Source organism: Empidonax traillii, unplaced genomic scaffold (assembly GCF_003031625.1).
Source record: "Empidonax traillii isolate 1590-97213 ecotype Southwest subspecies unplaced genomic scaffold, ASM303162v1 scaffold624:size695616, whole genome shotgun sequence".
In the NCBI taxonomy this organism is placed as follows: domain Eukaryota; kingdom Metazoa; phylum Chordata; class Aves; order Passeriformes; family Tyrannidae; genus Empidonax; species Empidonax traillii.
In genome coordinates this window covers 360855-383310 of record NW_020955817.1, presented here as the reverse complement: position 1 = coordinate 383310, position 22456 = coordinate 360855, and the positions used below count along the sequence as shown (strand labels likewise).

At 48.1% G+C, this 22456-nt stretch overlaps 1 protein-coding gene across 1 annotated transcript in view; it reads left to right on the top strand.

Moving 5' to 3' along the window:
- The window catches only part of VILL (villin like), a 24180-nt gene extending 1949 nt beyond the window's left edge, over positions 1–22231 (top strand). The window contains exons 2-19 of the mRNA XM_027898804.1: positions 846–920; positions 2971–3167; positions 5039–5147; positions 5472–5582; positions 7214–7413; positions 7502–7580; positions 8918–9016; positions 11142–11295; positions 12297–12397; positions 12675–12812; positions 13339–13497; positions 14386–14565; positions 15494–15639; positions 16336–16480; positions 17144–17332; positions 19234–19302; positions 20187–20444; positions 21787–22231. Of these exons, the coding sequence (XP_027754605.1) occupies positions 846–920; positions 2971–3167; positions 5039–5147; positions 5472–5582; positions 7214–7413; positions 7502–7580; positions 8918–9016; positions 11142–11295; positions 12297–12397; positions 12675–12812; positions 13339–13497; positions 14386–14565; positions 15494–15639; positions 16336–16480; positions 17144–17332; positions 19234–19302; positions 20187–20444; positions 21787–21900 (2523 nt within the window). The 3' untranslated portion in view covers positions 21901–22231. The remainder of the gene's footprint in view (positions 1–845; positions 921–2970; positions 3168–5038; positions 5148–5471; positions 5583–7213; positions 7414–7501; positions 7581–8917; positions 9017–11141; positions 11296–12296; positions 12398–12674; positions 12813–13338; positions 13498–14385; positions 14566–15493; positions 15640–16335; positions 16481–17143; positions 17333–19233; positions 19303–20186; positions 20445–21786) is intronic.
- Positions 22232–22456: the final 225 nt, after the last annotated feature.

Sequence of the window (22456 nt, the reverse complement as noted above, 5' to 3'; positions counted from 1 at the left end):
GGGAAGGGGATCCAACACACATCTCCAAGTAGGACTCAGCAAGTCCCAGCTGTGTTCCAAATATCACAGTCTTTGCCTTTCCATTTCTCTCCAAAGTACTGCACTAAGCTGCTTTCCAGAGGATCTGTAATTAGAGCCATGTGGGTTCACGAGGGTCAAGCTGGTATGCTGGGAAACAAGTCAGGACACCAGAAGAATGCACGTCTCTAATTTCAGGGAACCACAGAGCCAGTTCCAGCCCAGGAGCTGAGCATGGACTGGGGGGTTGGCACATCCCAGGCACCTGCACTGGGCAGGCATGGCTGGTTAATTATGCTCTTGAGGCAGAGGAAGTGTGCAATTAGGGTCTGGAGTGGTGAGGGGCACATCAGTGTCCTCAGCTCTGCCTTTCCTCAGTACTGCTGGTAGCTCTGAACCTGTGTCAAAGTGGTTATCCTAACAAAGTGATGAAAGTTATCCATGAAGTCATGGCACTGGGTAAAAACTATGCCCAAAACTAAACCTGGAATGAGATGTGCTCACTCTCCTGGGAAATTCCCTGCAAATGCAAGCTCTGCAGCACTTCAGCCTGACCTTCAGGCCTAGATCTACAGGACTGCAGAAAGGCAAGGAGACTAAAACATACTTGTCGTTCTGTCCAAGCAGCATTGTCATTTGCCTCTTCTCACCCTTCAGTATTTTGGGGATTTCCTCCAGAAGTGGCTTTTCCCAGGTCACAAGCCCATCCCTGATTCATCCTTCTCCAAAACATGAGTGTTTTGGGCACCCCAGCTGTCCTGTTTCACACACACCAACTTCTGGCTCTTCAGTTCCAGCAGTGACTCCAAACACTGATTTCGTTACAGAACATGAAGATGGTTCCTGTCCCTGAAAAGGCTTACGGGACCTTTTTTGAAGGAGACTGTTACATCATTCTGCATGTAAGTAAGACCAGCAAACACTGATCTCTGTCAGGCAGCTGGTCCAGCTCGTTTTGTTTAGCTCTGACTTGGTTCCTAAGTACCTTCTCTGATGGCAAAAGCACTGTGGGTTAAAGTGGTTGTGCATCTGTATTCACCATCTAATCATGGATATGAACTGAACGTGGCTGTTGCAACAACACTGTCTGTTTAGTAAACCAGAAGTCATGTGGGGAGGGGGGGGGGAACCATTAACTCAGCAGTTCATTAGAAGTGTTTATCTTCTAATCAACTGAGTCACGCCCAGGCATGGCAGAATGGCCAGAGCATTCCTGGCAAACTGAATCAAGGCCCACATTTGCATGATTTATGGGAGTCTTTTTGGGGATGTGAGAGGTGGCCAGCTGGAGGGTCTCATTTTCAGCAGGTGATGTGGGATATGAAGGTGCTCCATGTCGTGTGTCACGTAAGCAGCAGAGAGGCTCTGCAGCCCTTCTCGTGTCACCATTAAGACACATCATCAGTCCTGCCCAAATTTGGTCCAGAGCTGCTTGCAACCAGCTGAACCCAGGTTAGGCAGCAGCATGAGGGACTTCTGAGAACCAGCCCTTCTCTGTGGGCTGTGCAAACTGCCTTGTGTTCCCAAAGTTGGGTGGGAGGATGATGTGTTACACCCACCTCCTAGGATTCCTTCCAAATCTCTTCATCTGCATAGAGAAATCCGGGTCCCATTGTATCAAAAAAACATCCATATGGGGGAAACCAGAAGCATTTCCCACTTCCTGGGTCTGAGTGTCCCTCCTGCAAACATCCCTGTCAGTGAAGAGACAGCAACACCTCCACTGTCCCACAATAACCAAGGGCACATCTGCCTCATGTCAGGCTGGGATGGCACCACAGGATGAGCCTCCTGCTCAAATTCATCAGGCACATGCCTCTAGGATACCTTTGGAGTGCTAAATCAACTTGGTTGCAGCCACCCAAAGACATGCTTAGAGCAGGATAGGGGTGTCCCTGCAGGGAGCTGACAGTATAAATGTGGATTTTGATGCTCACAGGCTCAGCTTCTGTTGCAACAGCTTCCCCAGGTGGAAGAGCCCTTTATTAGCCCAATACCCTTCTTTGCCCTTGAAGACAGGAAGGTAAAAATACTCATCTTTGAATTCTGCTTCTTCACTGGAGTCTCTCCAAGTAAGGATTGTTGGTGGGACAATGGGACTTTGATCATCTTCAAAAGCAATGTATTAAATGGAGCGATTTTTTCCACAAATTAATTATCTGTGCCTGAGGAGCTGAGCCGTATTTTATTTAAGTTCTTCTGCTGTGTTTCGCTGTGTGCACAAAGCAAATAAACAGAACTCAGTGTCAAATCCAGCTTACCAAATGAGCTTTTATTGCCTTTCCCAGGCGTCCACGATGGGGTTTAACACAGTGGGCGCTGAAAAATAACTGGCACAGCTCACGTAACACTAAGCACACCTGTTCCTCAGCCTGCTTGCCTCCTTTTTCTAGGCTGTTGGGTTTTTCTGTAATAAGATGAATCTCAGCATGCACACAACCAGCTCAGCTTCATTTGGAGTTATGTCTGTTTTGCAAGTCAGCAGGAATTCCGATGCAGTTTGTGTTACTATGTCGTGTGATGCGAGAAAGACAGCAGGAAAGAAGGGGTAGTATCTCCAGGCAAATAAATAGCAGTGTGCAGTGCATTTCAGAAGGTGATCCCTGAGAATAATCTGCTCTAAGTTTTAATATGAAACTCCACGAAAGTAGGACAGGCTGAACGCCTTAATTTTTGTAATTGCACAGGTCCTCAGTTTTCCTTGATAAAGAGCTGTGAAAGAATATCCAACAGAAACAATATGTTCATAAATTCCATAAATGCTCTCCCAGTTAAGGAGAGCTCCAGGCCAAGCTCCCAGGGAGTACCTGAGGCTCCATCCTCTCTCCCCTTGGCCAGGAGAAGGGCACAAGTGGGAAAGAGCTCTTTGGTCACCCTGGCCAGTGATATTATTTGAAACACACATGTATGGACTGTGAGTTCATCCTGACTTGTCTTTCTCACCTCTCCCAGAGCAAAAGAACCTCTCGTGGCACCGCTGTGGATTTGCATTACTGGATTGGGAAGGACTCCTCCCAGGATGAGCAGGGGGCCGCAGCCCTGTACGTCACCCAGCTGGACAGCGCACTCGGGGGGAACCCTGTGCAGCACCGGGAGGTCCAGGGACACGAGTCCGAGACCTTCCAGAGCTATTTCCGCAACGGCATCATGTGAGTAGCCCAAAATGCCCTGCTACGAGGAGGGTCTTGGCTTTTCTACATCTCAGAGACATCAGCATTTCAAAAAACCTGAAAAACTGTGGGTCGGCACTGAAGCTGGTTCAAGTTCAGAACAAAAGTTTCCCATTTTCATAGAATGGTTTGTAACACCGAGTCTGGAATCATGTCTCTACTGGTCATTTTCCCAGATTTTGGCAGCAATTGCATCTTAACCTCCCTCTTGTTCACCCTAGGGTCTTCCTTCCTCTCCTCCTCACACTCTGGATTAAAGTGCCCATTCAGGGCACTCCAGACTAAAATCTGCCTTGAAGTGAAGTGCTGATTTGGCTCATACTGGGAGTAATATTCCTGTTTGAAAGGAGAGTTTGAACTTCTGTCATCTAAAAGAATCCAATCTCGTGGTCTTTGCTAACGCTGGGGTTGTTGGAAGAATTCCAATAGGTCTCCTCCAGAAGGGTCTTCATGGGCAGTAAACAGCATAAGGACCTTGATTTTAAACAGCCAAAAAGAATTCAGATGAAAACCCATCCTGAGTCAATATCTCCATCCCAGCCTGGTTTTTGATACCTCTGTTTTGTGCATTTCTACAACCTCTCATGAGTTTCCTCAGAACTTTTCTGAGACAGAAAAGTGCTTTTACCCTCATCTTGAAGATGAGTAAGGAACAATGAAGGACTGAAATTCAGACCTTCATAAACCATCTATTTGGAAACCTGTCTGCCACTGGAATCTTCTAATTTGGACTTCACCTTGGTCTAAACCACATCCCTATGGTCAGCCAGTTAGTCTGAGGCAGAATGAGAAATTAAAGCAAGCTCTTTCCACATCTTGACAGGTGGACTGATCACCAGAACATCCTTCTGTGGATATCTTAAACTGGCCCAAACAAGTCTAAAGTGCTGTGAATCACTCACATGGCTGACCACATTTGCCAGTCTCTCCCAGGCTGTGATAAAATACATATATTACTCACATGGCAAAAACTATAAACAGCAGTTGCCTCTTTTTCTCCCATAAATGGCAATGACATCATGTTAATTATTACTGTAGTGTGAACAATGGATCTGTTTTCTAAAAGGGTCCAGGATATGTGGAAGTGGGTTAGACTTGCCCAAAACCCCTTATAAAGGCTCTGGGACTTCCCTGGGGAATTGTGCCCTGTCAAGATGTGAAAGTTGCACAGAAGGGAGGGGGTGGCATCATGCGGTGATGTGATACAGTGCTAACAGTGGCTGTTGCAAGGTGTGTGTTCAAAGGTGGAAGAACGAATTTGGGAGGTAAAATCTGAGAGGAAGGCAGACCCCTGTACCTGTTTACAATTTTGTTCTGCTTATGGCAACAGTTTCCTATCTGTTCTACTTTTAATAGAATGACTACTCTGAAGGAAGCCAAATTTTAGCAAAACGTTTGTTTTCTGCGAAGTCTGCTTCGTGTGTTGATTCAATGTTTATGGAATATTTCAATTCCGAGATGTCACTGCCATGGTTAATGGGATTTTCAGTTTGGTTGTGTTATGCTACCATTGCCAGCCCTCACCTGCCTGTTGATCTTCTCCCAGGATGTTTGCTGGTTGGAATCAATGATCTTCGAAGCCTTGTCCAACCTAAAAAACTCTGTGATTCTATAATTCTATGCAGAGCAGCAACACAAGACCCATAAGAGCCAGACCCACAAGGCAGACGGGCACTGTGAGAAGTCATGGTCTGACCACACAGCATTTCACATTCCATTTTTAGCACTTTGAGGTTATTTTGGCTCTAGATTTTTTTAGTTGTCACTAAAAGCTTGGGATTGTTCTCAGAGGATAGAGGGGAAGGTATTTTCTAACCGGCTCTAACTCTTTATTCTCTGCTACAAAACAGCTACAAGAAGGGAGGAGTGGCTTCAGGATTTAAGCATGTGGAGACCAACATGTACAACATCAAGCGCCTTCTCCACGTCAAGGGGAAGAAGCACGTGTCAGCTACAGAGGTAAGAAGGAGACCCTTCTTTTCTTATGGATCATTTCTCCTTTGCTTCTCCTCCCACACTCATTTTCAGCTGGGTTTTCCCGCTGGATATCTCATCTCTGCTCCGGGACTTCTACCTCAGGGTAGTTTTCAAGACCTCACTGGGGAGTTTGGTATTCCATGAGAGAAGCCATTGGGCTCAGCCAGTAGCTGAGTGCCAGAAGGACGAGCTTGTCGTTGCAACCCTGTTCTTACATCCCAGGGACAGGTTTGCAGTGGCTGTGACTTGTCACCTGCAGCTCTTGTGCTCCTCAGTTTGCCAGATGGTTTCATTTCCTCGTGACAGGTCGCGCTTTCCTGGGACAGTTTCAATAAGGGCGATGTTTTCTTGCTGGACCTTGGGAAAGTGCTGATTCAGTGGAATGGACCCAGCTGCAGCATTGCTGAGAAATCCAGGGTGAGTACAGGCCAAAGCCACTTAGTTCACTGGTGGTATTTTTTGATGCCGGGGGAAAAAAAAAATAAAGAAAAAATGCTCAGTGTTTGCGCAGTGAAAATCTTAATAAAAGAGCAGCAACATTGAGATGATTGGATATTAGGAAGAAATTTTTTACAGAGAGAGTGATCAGACACTGGAATGGGCTGCCCAGGGAGGTGGTGGATTCACCATCCCTGGAGGTTTTTAAGATGGGACTGAATGTGGCATCAGTGCCATGGGCTGGGAACCACGGTGGGGTTGGATCAGGGGCTGGACTTGATGATCTCAGAGGTTTTTTCCAACCCGGTTGATTTTATGATCCTATGAACAGAGAAACTAATGATAAAACTACTTCCTCTTCTGCTCATTTTAGAAGCCCATGGAAGTTCTTTCTTCTGATTCAGACCTCAGCTTGGTTTCACAGGCAGCTGCGGGCCCATCATTAGCTCTGGCCCCAGAAAGTCATCCAGCTCCCTCTGGGGAGGTCTATTTCCATCCCTCTGTGCCCTATAGTTTGCATTATGTAGGATTAGAAACTCAGAAACACCAGCAGGTTTAGCTGCAGTAACTGCCCCCGGGGTAGATTAATTTTAATTTTTTGTGTACAGCATCACAGGGAATTCCGGCTTGGTCAGTGTGAGACAAGTAGGAATACACAACCCAGGTGCTGATAGGTCAGATCCATAGCTCTTGAGGCACTTTGCAAAGGGATCATTATCCTTATTTTACTGGCAGAGGAACCAAGACACAGAGATGTAACACAGCAAGATACATCAGTGGGCCATCAGCAAAGCTGGTGGCCAAAACTCGTAGCTTGTCATTATTATAACATTTAAAGGCAGGTGGGTGTGCTCTGCACGTGGTGTCCCCTGATGAGCTAAGAGAGGGGGAAGCTTCACAGGGAATGTGGTTTTTCAGGGCACAGTGGCTAAAGGAGAAGATCCTGTGGATAATGTAGAAGAGATAAAGCAGGGCTGTACAAAGGAGGGGGAGCAGGGAGAGGGGTGGCCGCTGGGTTCGTCTCAGGCCCCAAGCAGGTGATCTCCTATGCCTGGTAAACAGGGGCACCTCTCAAAGCTGTTGCAGTAAGAGTCGTGGGGGGGGAAAAAATATAATTTAATGGAAAATGGAGATTTCAGCCTAATTAGTCGCTTGACATTTCACGGTGCTTTTTTCACAGAAGACATCCGCGGGTTTTTTTGAGCGCTTGAAGCATTTAAATGTAAAATGTCACCGCGGGGCACCCGGGGTCCTGCAGCTCTGCAGCATCCTGCCTCATTGTCCTCAGCATGTGTGTGCATCTCCCTCCCAGACCATCCCACCAGACCTGCTGATGCACAGTCACACACACAGGCAGTGCCTGCTGTGGCTCCCACACGCCCGTGCCCTGCGGGAGCAGCAGCCAGCGACTGTAATAAGCGATATTTGCCTACGAGTTAGTTAATAATCAGACACTATAGACACATCTGCTTTTTTAATAGCTGAATTTGGAGGGCACTGGAAGCTGCAGAGAGCTGTGGTGACGTGGCTTGGGCTCAAGTCGTTGCTCCAGGTCTGGGGCGATGAGTTTGTTGTGTGTGTCAGGACTTACCCCTCTGATCCGCGCACAGGGCCTGGCGCTGGCTCGCAGCATCAGGGACAGCGAGAGGGGCGGCCGTGCTCAGATTGGCATCATTGACAACGAGAAGGACTCCCCAGACCTGATGCAGATCATGAGGATGGTGCTGGGAGAGAGGCGTGGGGAGCTCCGAGATGCCATCCCGGACACGAAGGCGGATGAGCTGCAGAAAGCGAACGTCCGGCTCTACCAGTAAGTCCAGGGATGTGTCCCAAAACCCCTTCCTTCCTCACAGGCAGCGCTGTGAAGGCTGAATCTTCTGGGTGACTGTGTCTTTCAGTGTCTATGAGAAGGACAACGACCTGGTGGTACAGGAGATCGCCACCCGGCCCCTGACACAGGATCTGCTCCAGCACGAGGTGAGAGAAAGCCAGAGGCCTTCACAGCGGGAAAAGGGTGCTGTGGCTCGCTTTGTTTTCAGCTGAGCACCTCTTTCGATGGGATACCCTGTTTCCTTCCATCATTAGGACAGCTCAGCCCTACTACAGTGCCAGCAGCCAGAGATAGGTGGTGCGTTGGAGCCGTTCCAACCGGAGATGGCAAATTGAGGCTCTCAGCCAAGGATTATGTTGGCTTGGCAGTCAGAGTGAAGGAGAGCTGCATACCAGGAGTAAATTCCAGATGGAGTTAAAGCTTCTTAATACCTGATGTTGAGAGATAGCCTTCCCAGAGCAAACAAATAACTCTGCTTACAAAACCAGAGAGATACGTTTTCCTGCTGTAGCAAGTGGCTGGTCTCAGTCCCCCACCCTGGAAGGAGATTCCTTACAGGCCCTCTGTGCAAAGGCTTTCAGAGGACAGAGGCTTTCCTTCTGACTGAAATTTCTCAGAGAACTGCTGACCCTTAATTCTCTGCAGTGCAAACCAGCCTATTCCAAAACATGGTGCTGCAAGGTTCCCCCTCCCTCATTCACCCTGGTTAAATCTTGTTAAACCTTGTTAAATCTCAGGCTCCCTTTGCAGGCATATGGACCATTCCTTTTCAAAGTTCAGTCTGAAAAATGAGAAGCCTTTGGCCACACAGTGTGTTTGGAGCACCAGCTCTCTGCAGATGGGCTGCTCAGCAGACATCTCATCCCCTTTGGGTTTGGGATTCTACTGAGTTCACAGCAGTGCAACACTTTTAGCTCCAGAGCAGGGACACAAAATAGTCATGCAGAAGAGGTTTACTGGACTTTCCCTGCTCCTTTAGTAGCAGATTTGGCGTAAATGAGCACCACCAGCAGCAGTGCTGAAGCACAGCAGGCTGAGGGTGATATTTCAGCATGCACTTCTCCTGCTCCCTTTTAGAGCTGCTTTTTCTGCTGGTTTGAGAACATCACCTATGAGACAGTAATAGCCAGTTTGGAGCAATGCTTAAAAAAAAAATAAAAAATCCATATTTTAACTCATTACAATTAGAAGTCATCTGGGTCAGGTGTGCTTGCAAATTCAGTGTACCTGTGAACCCCTTGCCCTGTGGGGTTGGTGGTAGTTGTGGTCCATTTATGAACCACAATAAATCCATCCTCTGTTACCCTTTGCTAGTGGTTGTTAGAGCTCTGCAAGGCAGGGAAATGAGCTAGATCTGCATCTACCCCAAATCTTCAAGAAGGATCCAGCCTGAACAGGCTACAAATGATGACCTTTGTCTGCACAGAGCTTTTCACATCTGTTTTTTTTTTCCTGTTTCCTGTTTTTTTCCGTTTCACCTCAGGACTGCTACATTTTAGACCAAGGTGGTTTCAAAATTTACGTCTGGAGAGGAAAAGCCTCCAGCCCAGAAGAGAAAAAAGCAGCCTTCACCCGAGCTGTGGTGAGTTGTAATACGGTGCAAACAATGCCGTGGGAGGTTAATATGTGCTGATCTGGGTCTGACCACTAATTACAATTAAGTGTAGGTTTTGGGGAGCTGGCCTGTGTAATAACAGAGACAGAATTCGAATGTCTAAGGGAGGCATGATGACGCAAACACAAAACTGTTAGTCATCAAATTGTGCTAGGACTAAGACCCGACACTAAAACTAGGAAGAAATTGGTTAAAGAAAAAAAAAAAAGTATAAAATAAAATACTTTGCTACATGGTAAACAGTGAACTTCTGGAATTTGTTGATTCGAGAGACGGTGGAGTCAGAGAATATCAGCAGGGTTGAGATGGGATTAGACAAATTCATAGTCAAAAGGTGCATGGACAGACATCAAAGGGGTTCTCATATCCTCTCTAAGATCCGTGGCCCAGTGTTGTGGATGCTGAGGAGAGAGAAGGGATCACAGTGAGGACATGAGCCACTAAGCTCATGTTTGCTCACTGAACAGCATCTCGTAGTGCCACTGTCCCAGGCAGCACAGAACACTGCTCTGACCCCAAAAGGCATCTCTTGTGTCCCCACCAGTGGGGCTGGGCCCAGGTTCTGTGTGTGAATTTGAAGGCGATATGGGGCTCTTTACTGGGCAGAACGAGATCTGCTGTTAACAGCTGTTTGTTCAGATTGGTCAACCTGAGGCAAGACCAGGGCTCATGACAAGGTAGAACACACCAGCCTAGTGCCCTGGCTCATTCAGATGAGCTGCCATGTGGTTATTTTCTGGCAGATCATGCCTCAACTCTTCCTCTCAGGAAAAAATAGCCTGGAGGGAGCCTGAGCAAGTAAGACATTTGGTATTTTTTTACAAATTGGAAGGTGAAGTGAAGGCTACAGAGAAACTTAGCTTTTAATTATCTGTTTACACAAGGGAAGACCATAAATGGCTTCATCTTCAGTGAGATCTAACCAGGAGATACTGAACTTCATGGTTCCCCATTCAATAAGGCCCTACCTGGAGACACCCAGCTTCAGTGTAGATTGCACGTATTGTCTCAGAGAAGAAAAGCTTAAAAAAAAAAAAAATCTTTGCCTTAATACTTGTTTCACTGTCTTCTGTGCTCCTTACAAGAGCTTAACTCAGGCCCTTTTTTAGTAGGCAGTGAGCTCTGCAGACTCTGGCCCTGAGCTACACATGTAGAACAAAAGATATCTCTTTCTTTCAGTGTGGCAGGTGGGAGGGTTGGGAGGACCATCTGCTCTGCTTTTCCCCGGGGGTAGTGTGTGGCTGCAGTATTTACAGCAGAAGATGAATGCTCAGGAAGCCACAGTCAGGCTCCTCTGCCCAACCACTGCTGTCAGCGCTGTGCCTCGGGTCATCCTGGAGCCTGCTGAGATATAAACACAAAGCAGTTCCCAAAACTGAACAAGGATTTTGGCACTGTGGCAGAACACAGGTCATTTTCTTCCTTCTCTTGTATCTTCTTGTGTCGAGCACCTCTGGTGAAACAGTCTTTTTACTCAAGAAGAAATAATGTGGGTTTAGGGGGAAAAGAAAGTTAAGAAAAAAAGATTTTGAGTGTTTAGTCCCTTCAGAACACACCTCTGAGGTGCTGAGCTGCTTCCATCCCTTCTCTCCCTTGGCATGCATGCTCTCTGTCATGTACCAGTCTTCCTGGCTTGGAGAGGGACAAAAAGTTTGGAGAAAAGCAAAGGACTGAAGTAGGCTCTTGGATCATGGGTACACCCCATCATTGCTCCTTCCCAGATCCATCACCAGAAGCCATCTATGGAAATAGAGGAGGAGGCTTTCCACTTCACCCACTGAGTGAGATTTTCTTCAAGTCTAAGGTGCCATGTAGAGATTAATTTTAGGATGTGATCCAAGTGGTCAGGCTGTAGGGGTAGGGTTCAGTGCCCTAAAGACAGAAATAAACATGGATACTACAGTGAGAGCTCACAGTCACCTCTGTTTGTAAGTCTGAATGCAGGTTTTGGGGTGAACCCTGCCCTTGGTCAAGCCATCGTGTTCAGTGAGGGACATTCCCTCTTTGGGCTGGTTCAGGTGCACATCCCTTTTCACATGCCTGTGAAAAGCTCACTGTGTCCCTCACTGATGACCTTTCTCAACCCCACCAGGGTTTTATCCAAGCCAAGGGCTACCCTTCATCCACCAACGTGGAAGTGATCAATGACGGGGCAGAGTCAGCCATGTTCAAACAGCTCTTCCAGAGGTGGACGGAAAAGAACGAAACACAGGGTCTGGGAAAAGTCTACACTACTGGAAAAATTGGTGAGCACGTTGGTCCTGCATTTGTCTTTCCTACCCTGAGGGGACATGGTTCACACCGAGTGTCTCCTGCCTTCAGTATCTTGAAAATCTGGTGCACGTCCTTCTTGTGCCTTGTGCCTTCCATCTTCTGCAGTGGATGCAAAGGATTCATCGACTGACATTCAGAACTGCTGAGGCTCCTTATGTGAACCAACCTGCCACTTATTCCAAATGTAAATGTTGGCAGACAGTCACTCCCCCCTGAAAAATCGTGTGCAAAATTTCACGCTTGCAGGACTTACCCCATTTTCGTTGTGAAGGGCTAATGCTGACCCCGATGAGGAGCTGCTGAACAGCATTCTGATTTCATTTACACTGGCATCCATCCAAGACCCTCCTGACGTCAGTGGATCGATGCTGTATTTACACCGGGCGTAAACAGTGTATTTATCACACTGCTGAAGTGAATATTACAATGCATTAACCCCAGAGAGCAAACAATACCAAAGAGAAGGAACTTGTTGATGAGTGATGGGAAGATGACAGAGATGCTGAACGTCTCCATCAATAACAACCTGAGAGCCACAAATCTCTCTCCCTTGCAAGTTCTCTCTTTTCTCTCCACCTCTATTTTTCTCTGTGCTGTCCATAAATACTCTCTCTTTATTATGAGCTGGAGAAATGTAGGCATTTTATTTCTGGAACCAACATTTTGAAAGGAGGAAAATACAGATTTGGAGAATAATTTTCCATTTTCAGTCAGGAGACAACTAATATTTTTTAGCAGCCAGTCATCACTGGAACACACTATATGGCCAGTTCCATCCTGTAACAGGCCAGCACTGAGGTGTGTGAGCTCTTGCATATTCAAAAATCAGCACTGTTTTTTACCAGTGGCTTCTTGCGACCCTGGACCGTTTCTCTCTTGCATGTATAGCAACTGTGTGTGAGGGTGATGTGGAGGGTTTGTCTGTTATTGTGCATTCACTGGGTTCTTGTTTTTGTTCTGCTGGTGCACACAGCCAAGGTGGAGCAGGTGAAGTTTGACACCACTCAGCTCCACGCCAGGCCAGAGCTGGCTGCTGAGCAGAGGATGGTCGATGATGCCTCCGGGGAGATCGAGGTGAGAGAGCTGCTTTTTGTGGACAGAGGGTGCAATGATCAGTGTGTTCTCAAGCATCACTTGGCCTAGAAAAGGGGAAACTAAGGAGAGACCTCATGGCAGTCTACAACTTCTTCACAAGGGGGAGGGGAAGGGCAGGCACTGATCTCTTCTCTCTGGTGACCAGTGGCAGGACCTGAGGGAATGGCCTGAAGCTTCAGGGGTCTGTTAGAATCAGGGCTGTGCTCTGTCTCCACCTTGACTCCGCTGCTGCTCACCAAGATGTTTCTTTCGCCAGGTGTGGAGGATTGAGGACTTGCAGATGCAGCCAGTGAACCCCAAGACGTACGGGCAGTTCTACGGGGGCGATTGCTACCTGGTCCTGTACACCTACCTGAGATCAGGCAGGCCCCACTACGTCCTCTACATGTGGCAGGTGGGTCAAACCAGAGCAGAAGGGACTGTCCTGTGTCTGCTGTAGAAGCCTAAAGCTGAAGGAAGGAAACAGCTGCACAGAAAAATCCCAACCCACGCATCCAGGAGAACTGAGATACCCTTTGCTTATCAGTTGTCCATTTCAAACATCCCAAGCTGTGCTTTGTAGGCAGCGTGGACACTGATCCCACACTGGCATCGGGCTGAGAGCCAGCAAAGTCAGAGTGAAGGATTGTGGGGCTTAAAATGCTGAGGTCAAACTCTGGAGTCCAACTGTCCCTCAAAGCCTCAGTTCCTGGAGTTTTGTGGGTGTATGAACATCTTTGCCTTCATTTTTTAAGTATTATTTCCCTCCCCTGACATGTAGAAAGAAACTTGAAAAATAGGATGCTAAAGTCTGCAAAGCCAGAATGCAGGGGAAAATTTAAATACTTGGAAGTTTTAACTCCGACATTCCAACGCTTGGAACTGGCAAGATGTTCTGTTGTGTCGCCTCTAATCCCACGTGTCACCTCTCTGCTCCCCAGGGCCGCCACGCCTCCGTGGATGAAATCACTGCCTGTGCCCTCAATGCCATCGAGCTGGACAAGAAATACGGGGACGAGGCCGTGCAGGTGCGGGTGACGATGGGCAAGGAGCCCAGGCACTTCCTGGCCATCTTCAAGGGCAGGCTGGTCATCTACGAGGTAACGTGGCCCTGTGAGCGTGGGCAAGGGAAGCACCAGTGATGGCTTGGCAGCTCCAGTGGAAATGATCCAGAAAAAAAAAATGGGCTGATACTCAGGAAAGGAGCTTGCCAGGTGTGCACAGGCTGGCAGATGGAATGGTGGAACATTCCTGGTACTTCCCGAGTGGTGTGAGCACCGTTTGTGTAAACACAGTCCTGGACTGACCCAGACTCCATGTCCACCCCTGAGCTCCAGCACTGATGTGTGTTGTTCTTTCCAACTCTATCCCAAAATAATCTGCAGAGTTAGAATAAGGCAATCATCCTGTGACTTATGGATAGTGCCATCCAGAGGGGGTCCTCCAAAATATCCTACAGTCATGATTTGACAATTCAAGTTGTCCCTCCCTGAATTATATCACCTTAACTACTAATCCACTTCACTTGCTGCTGTGGCTGCTGTCATCTGTGGTGGAGACATTGCAAATGTCTGTGGAAGAGAGGGATTATCTCAGCTCCCAGTGCTGGTCCCACCATGCAGCTTCCACGGTGGGTGCTGAGCTAAGCTGAGCACAGCTGGAAATCAGGGTCCGGCTGCCTTGCCCACTTTGTGTGGCAAATACTTTACAAACATTAAGATCTACTCACACTGAGTTTTAACATCTTGATGGGAGCTGATCAAGCCTCCATAATCAGGGATAAATGTGGAAGTTTTGCCACGTGGGTTTCATTCTGACCCGGGATCAAGAAGGTGTTTGGATTTCCTCACCTGCTCAGTGCATGGTCCATCACTGCAGCAGTGGGGAAGGGCCGTGAGCACAAAAGCCTTCATCAAATCAGTGGCACCCCGGATCTGTGTGTGCCATCCTCACTTCCAAGTGCCATCCTTCCCTCTGTTCCCCTGCAGGGTGGCACCAGCCGGGCTCAGAAAAGCGCTCCCGAGCCAGCGATCCGCCTCTTCCAGGTGAGGGGCACGGATGAGGTGAACACAAAGGCCACGGAGGTGCCAGCCAGAGCCTCCTCCCTCAACTCCAACGATGTCTTCCTGCTGACCACCAGCCAAGTCTGCTACCTGTGGTGTGGGAAGGTGAGGCTGCAGGAAGGGGAGATGGCTGAAGGAAGTCCGAATATGCTGATGTGGGGCTTGAGTCTCCTCCCTCCACTGAGCTGTGGAGGTGAACACTTGGGCAGGTGGCCAAGGATTGGGGAAATGGCCTCAAGTTGTGTCAGGGAAGGTTTAGATTAGATATCGCGAGAAACTTCTTCACAAAAGGGGTTGGCAGGGAAGTGTCAGAGTTCCCATCCCTGGAAGTATTCCAAAAAATATATGGATGTGGCATGTAAGGACATGGTTTAGTGGTGAACACGGTGGTTTTGGGTTGATGGTTGGACTTGATGACCTTGCAGGTCTTTTCCAACCTTAGTGATTCTGTGATTCTGTGAGAAAGGTGCACCCAGGAGGCTCCAGAGGCTCTGATCTGTGGAGGATCAGCAGTAACACAGCCTTCTCTACAAAAACAACCTATGTTGCCGTTCACCTCACCTCCTATTAGATGTTCATACAGCTTTCAGATGAATAAATCACCCCAGATTTTCCAACTGTAAGAAAAAAGCTGGGATGTTCATTTATCCTGTTCCAGTCACGTGTTTCAGGATGAGATGCTGGATCAAACTGAAGCAGAAGGGTTGCCCAGAGAAGCTGTGGATGCCCCATCCCTAGAAGTGTTCAAGGCCAGGTTGGATGGGGATATGAGCAACCTGGTCTAGTGAAAGGTGTCCCTGCCCGTGCCAGGGGGTAGGAACAAGATAATCTTTAAGGTACTTTCCAGCACAAACTCTTTGGGCATTTGCATCATGAATGTCCCTTCGAGGACTAGAAATGGATTCTGAGTGACCAGCTCAGAAGCTTTCAAGCAGGTCTAAAACTCTCCAGAGGACCAAGCCAGCTTTTCCCCCACAGGTAAATTTTTCCAGCCTGACCCTAATCCCACCTCAATCTTACATTCTGCACGCAGGGATGCAGCGGAGATGAGCGGGAGATGGCAAAGATGGTAGCTGACATCGTCTCTAGACGGGACAAGCACACCATTTTGGAAGGACAAGAGCCAGCAGAGTTCTGGGAAGCTCTGGGAGGCAAAGCACCTTATGCCAGTGAAAAGAGGTAATAGTGACCTGCTTGTTCCTCTGGGCCTGGCCAAGGAACATTAGGCAAGGGATCAAAACTTGGCAGGAAAGTGAGTGCTTTGATACTGTGTCCTCACTAAAGGGAGCACAAGGTCAGAATATCACCAAAAGCTTGGTCAGAAACCACACTGAGATGACTCCTCTCTAGATTTTGGGTCAGGCCTTCTGTGTAGTAGGAGATCCAAACCCTGCAGACAAGGGTGTGCTACATCCTCCTTTTCCCACAGTAAACCCACCCCATATCTCATCATAAGGGCTACAGGAACAACATTCTCCATTTCCAGCCATCATTAGCTTTATGGGCAGCCCCAGAGGGTTCATGAAACTAAAACCTGCCACTGAACAACCTGGATTTCTCCAACCTTTTGGGCAGGTGATGGGTTCCTTTGCAACCAGGTGATCTGATGAGGGTTTCACCTGACATCAGGTTCCTCTCCACAACGAGGGAAGGGCTCTGCTTTTGCCTGCTTTGGGTGGAGGAACAGTTACCTTTAAAAATCATTAAACTGGTCCAAGAATCCCCTTGAGACCCGACTTTCAGGACCTCAGATGACTGTTGCCATGTTCCACCCCTTCCTGCAAGGCCATGGCAAGTAGCACCAGGGCCCTGCAGGAGGCCACGAGGGAAAAACTTCCATCTCTCTTGCTTCTTCCCCTGCCATGCATGAGGAAGGTTCCAAGAGCAGGTCATGCACTACCAGCCTCGCCTCTTCGAGTGCTCCAACCAGACGGGCCGGTTCATCATGACGGAGGTGGTGGGCTTCTGCCAGGAGGACCTGGATGAGGATGATGTCATGCTGCTGGACACGTGGGAAGAGGTCAGCGCAGGTGGTCCCCCTCACCTTCTCCCTCCCCAGATGTATTTCCAAACAGCTGATGGCTTTAACTGGCTTGAATCCATCCCCTCAGTGTGAAGCCAAGGGCGGTAACGCCTTCTGTCCCATCTCCAAACCCTTCGTGGTGGTTGGATGCACTCCCAGTCCTTCTCACCCAGGGACAGCAGAGGTGAGGGAGGCAGCATTGCCAGACCTCTTTCAGAAAGCTGAAAACTGAGTCACCTGGTCCGTGCCTTCCTCCAAGGTGAGAAGAGCTGGACCTGCTCTGGTCTTTTCCAGCTTATACGAGGAGGTGGCACCCAAAAACACTCCCCCTCACTTCCCAGCACCAGGGGTGATGGCTTGCTTTAGGCAATGGAAAACTGTCTCCAGGAGTTTGCTTTCTGAGGTGGATCCATGCAAGGACAGAGTTCAGCTCCCTTGAAACACACAAGAGCTCTGGCCTGAAATATTTATGCTTTATGCCAGTCTCACAAGGAAAATCTTTTCTTGGCTGGGAGTAAACCTGGGATCAGAGTGACAAGGGACTATTGGGAAAGCACGTTTCCAATCTTTCCTCCGCTGCCACTGGCAGGGGAGAGCAAACAGCCGTGTCTGCACAGGTCCCAAGGACTCACTGATCTCCAGCACCTTCTCTCCTTGCAGATTTTCCTTTGGGTGGGCAAAGCCTCCAACGAATACGAGAGGAACGAGGCCATTGCCTCGGCTAAGGAGTATCTCAAGACCCATCCGGCAGGGAGAGACTTGGCAACCCCGATAATCCTGGTGAAGCAGGGCTGTGAACCCCTCAACTTCACAGGGTGGTTCAACGCTTGGGACCCCTACAAATGGAGCGTAAGTGGCTGGAAAAGCCCTGTGGTGCACCTGCACACGGGCTCAGCAGTGCTTAAAGGGTGTTCTTCTCAGGGAATGTGTGGTACAGGGACTGAAACCTCACTAGGACATGTCCTGAGCTTCATAAAATCATGGAAAGGCTGGGGTTGGAAAGGACCTTAAATCTCATCTAGTTCCAAGCCCCCCACCATGGGCAAGAGACACGAGTTCATGGTGCCTGAGCGGCTTCACCAGCAAAAAGTACCTGTTTGGTGAAACTGGGGCTTTTTCAAATACAGGTGCTTGATTTCACAATATTCACATTTTTATTTAAAAAAAGAGATTGTGTTCCAATTTGTGTTTGTGATTTTGGCCAAAAAGAGGTCAGGGCTGTGAGTATTAAAATTAAGTTCAGAGTGAAGACAGAAGGCCCTCTCCTCCCATCATAAGGAAAATTGGGGGAAAAGTGTTCATTTTTCAAAATGCAGCCACAGAGTAGAATTTATGACCCAGCTTTAAGGGCAAACTGTGGTGAAATGAAAGATGTGAGCAGACAGGTCTCATGCTCAGGTTTGTGGAATGCCCATCAGAGCCCAGGAGCTCCTGAGCAAGGTCACCCTTGGTCCCCACACACCAGCCTTCCTCTCAAATCCGGATGTACAAACACCAGTTCTTTGCTACGCAGAAATGGCAACCTGCCCCAGGAGATGCCTGGGAATAAAAAAAATAAAGAGTCCTTTCTCTCCTCTTTCAAACACATGGGCTTCAAATAATTTTAGGAGCATAATTTGGAGCAGGGATTTGCTCATGTGGCCTGTGACTAAAGCCCCACCAGGACCCTGGTGGGTGAGAGGAAGGAGTGATGCACTGGGACGGCCTGGAGGCCCCACAGGACTTCACACTGCAGGAAAACTCTTACAGAGAGACTTTATTTCCTGCATCTGGGTTTGCATCTTCTTTCTTAGTGGTAGTAGAGAGCTCATCTTGACAGCTGGATCTGCACAGATAAGACAGCAACTCCCAGAGCAATGACCCTTAAAACAATGTTGATGCTTAGAACAAAGGTCAGAACTTGTGGGTTTGGTCTGTTGGTTTTTTGGTTGTTTTGTTTTTTTTTTTCTTTTTTTTTGCTGAGGAACTGCTGAAAAACAAGGATACAGCTCATAAAATATGTGCCTCTAAAAATATCCCCTGTAGGCAGCTTCAGCAACTACAGACAAGTCATCCAAACTGTTGACATCCCAGAAACATCTGGTGTGTGTTCGTTGCTCAGTTTTGGGTCTAAATCTGTTTTCTCTGCAGTCCATGTGTTTATGTTGTTTGTTCTTGTTGGGAAACTTTGTTGGATGATTCTGTTAAGAACTGACATCTCCTGGCTGCTTAGGAAAACACAGTCATGAGCTTTGCCAATATATCCAGTATATTCCTTTTATTTTGTTTTTTCAATAAACAATAGGTAGCTTGTAATACATGGCACCTAATTATAAAAAGTCAGATATTGAGGCTTTGAAAAATCTGTTGATTTAGATAAATGATTTAAGGAGAGGGAAAAAAAGCAATAATATTTGATCCCTAATTTTCATGCGTCACAAGATTCATTCAAAATGTAAGATTTAAATCCAGCAGTAAATATGATTTCTCTTCATTTGCCCTCTGCTCTCTAAATCCTTTTAAATTTCCTGTTTTCACCTGTTACTGTACAGCTGCAAAAGCTGAAGTCCATTTGTTTCTTTGTTTTCAAGGGAAGGGCTCAGGTTCTGACACAGTCTCCTGATTCCAGGGGCTGAGGTTTGCAAGGGGCACCAGCTGCCACCTCAGTGAGCACCTCTGGACTTTAAAATTCATCATCTCCTGACCCCTTTAGAGACCAGGAGGGTGGGCTAAAGGCAGCCCAAGCTTCTTACAACTCTCCTTCCCTTTAGGATGGCAAGTCCTATGAGGAGATGAAGAACAGCCTGGGAGACGTGTCGGCTCTATCCGAGATCAAAGTGGTGAGTTGTATTGAGGGACACCTGGGTTCGGGCACCACCACATCCCCCAGCCTGTTCTCATGAAGGAGAGAAAATTGGGATCAGAGCAGGGGATGGGGACCTCAGGCTGTCAGGATCAGAGCTGTGAACCTCTGTGGGAAGGAGGTGGAGATGTGATAAATAAACCATAAACACACCCAGACCTCCTGGGCCTTTTCCAGTCCTGTCCAGAGGCATCTGTGAGCAGAACATTGCCCAGCTGCTTTAATGCAGAACAAATACAAGTGTGTTCAGCCCTAAGAGTGGTCAGCGAAGTGTTGTGTGAGTAGTTGGCAGTGGTGGAGCCCCTGAGACCCCAGGTAAGGGTCCCCTGGTCAAGAAGGGCATGGCCCATTGGGTTATCCTCCAAAGCACAGAGGAAAGGAGATCCCAGGAATCCCAAATGCGACTGTCACACGGGTCAGTTCTGCCCTGGGCAGGGTCAGGATGAAGGCTGGAAGGATGTGGCAGGTTTGGATGAGGAGAGATGGCCCATCAGGGAGGGGTATGCAGGCAATTTTGAGGTTTTAGGCATGGTAGATGTCTAATCTCAGCTTCTGTCCTCCCACATGTACCTTCCCCTGATGTTATCTTGAGAAGAATGAGACTGCTGTAAGTACCCTCAGCTATTTCTAAGAGCTCTCAGTAGTGTGTGCTTTTAGCAGCCCTAACATCAAGGTGTAGCATTTATGGAGGTGCTGGACTAATGCTTTAGTTGGGCCTTTCCCCTCGCTGCTTTGGAGCTACAGATAGTCTTGCCAGAAATAGTCCCCCCACAACCCCAACAGAAACATCCTGGGATGATCCCCAACTTTCTCTGCCAGAGCATTTTGTCTTGACATTTTGTCTTTTCCTCCGTTTGGCAGGACCTTAACAACATCAGCCTGAACAAGAGGACCCTCAGCGTGACCAGCTTGGCCGGTTCGAGCAACCCAAATGCTTCCTCGGAGTATAAATCCCACCTCAACCACAGGGACAGCAACAGCTACAGCAACAGCAGCAACTACAGCAGCAACAGCAGCCCTTCCCCCATGCCCAATGGTGAAGGGGTTTACTCCCGAGAGGTGCTGATGAACAGGACGGTGGATGAACTTCCAGAGGGCGTGGATCCCACCAGAAAAGAGGTGACAGCACTGCTGGTTTGATGCCTTCGTAGCTTAACCTGGAGTTTACTCACTGGATAAGTGTAGCAGCACTTCAGGATGATAAATCCTGCTTCAGACTCAAGGAGGGACTGGCTGGACACACAGGTCTCGTCAAAAGGAGGAGCCTCACGTGAGAGGAAATTCGTAGAACCACAGAGTGGCCTGGGTTGGAAGGGACCTTAAAGATCCCCGAGTTCCAACCTCCCTGCCGTGGACAGGGACACCTTGTGGTGGTTTTACCCTAAATGAAGTATAGTTCTATTTTTTTATGGCCAAAACATGAATTTTAAATAGCAATTTTTAAAAAAAATATATATAAAATGTTTTCTTCCGGTAGGGTTGTTTTTGCTCTGTCCTTGGAGGAATCCAAAGTAGAATTCCTGTGGGACAAGGTGACACAGCTGAGAACGAAGCCAGGATTTGCATTTTGCTGGGGCTGCAGGAGAATGTTTTCATTTGAAGCTCCTTCCAGAAGGGATATTTTTCCTCTCTTTTTTTTCTGATTTAAATTTTATTTTTCTTTATTTTTATTATTTTTTTTTTTATTTTGTCAGAAACCTTGCATCTCAGCAATTTGCAATTTGAGGACAAATGACACATCTCAGATTTCCAATCAGCCCAAGGATTTTGGCAATGTCTGTAGCTGGGTCCAAGCAAGCTGATGGGAGAGACACAGGGTTGATTCCCTCTCCTCTCTGCAACCCATGTTTGACTCGTGTCTTGCCCAAGAGATCTGGCAAAGGCCAACACTCACAGCCAAGAGACACAATCTATGGCTGGGCTGTGCATGAGCTCTTTCTTCTACCCAAAATGCTGGGAAAAAACTCGACCTCCACTTCCCACAGTGTCTTTTCTGGTATTCCTGATGACCCTGCTATCTGCAACCCATCCAGCAATGGGAGTGAATGTTTCCAGTGGAATATTTGGGGGAGGGAACTGAGCAAGGGGGAGATGCTTTCACTGTGAATCACTTGCTAAGGAACCACCCAAAACTTTGGCCAGCAGAACTTCTCTGATGGACTGTAAATTGTCCTGGCCACAGAATGATTAGCAGGGACTGAATTTCAGCCACAGGGCGCTAAATCCTCAAAACCAGAGGGGTCCCTTTGGGCTGATGGGCTTTCATTGCCTTGGTGCTTTGGAAAGTGGGATGAGGAGCAGTTGCTGGGACTTTTCATTTCCCAGCACAAGGACAGGAGCTGTTGGCCTGGAGTCAGAGGTCAGCACTGGCATGGTGAGGAAGGAATGAAGTCTGTGGAGGTTGTCTCAGCCTCTACAGAGGCCAAAGCTGACCTCTCCTTGCTCTCTCCTCCCGCTGCAGTTCTATCTCTCCGATGCCGATTTCCACGACATCTTTGGGAAGTCCAAGGAGGAGTTCTACCAGATGCCCAAATGGAAGCAGCAGAACGAGAAGAAACAGTGTGGACTCTTCTGAGACCGCAGGGGCCATCCAGCATCCAGTGACTCTGCGACCAACCCTCGCCCTCTTAGGAGCTGCAGGGAAAAAGTGCAGGCATTTGCTCAACGAACCCAACCCAACATCCCAAGCAGGCCCAGCTCCAACGCAGTTATTCCAGCAGCCACTGTTCAGGGGATGGCTCCTTTCTGCAACCCCAGAATGCCAGGAGGCAAAACCTTACGCAGGAACAACTTGGCAGGAGATGTTTCTGCCTCTTCCCGACACTTTATTGCTGATAGCCACGAAGACAAGTGTGTGCCACACAACCCTATTGTAGCCTCTTCTTTCGTCTCCCTTTTGCAAATTGTAGGAGTTTAAAATTAGGCAAGACAAAGGCCATTTGCAGCTGCTGTGAAAATGCTGGGTGGGGAAAGGAGGGGGAAGCCCTAAGAGGATAGAGGGGGAGCCTTGAGGCTGGGCAAAACATAGTGGAGTAGCCAGATGTCCAATGGAGTAGTCCATGGAGTGACACCAGACAGTTCTTCCCTTCTCACCTTGTAGAAAAACTACTCCCCAAAGAACAGCAGGAATC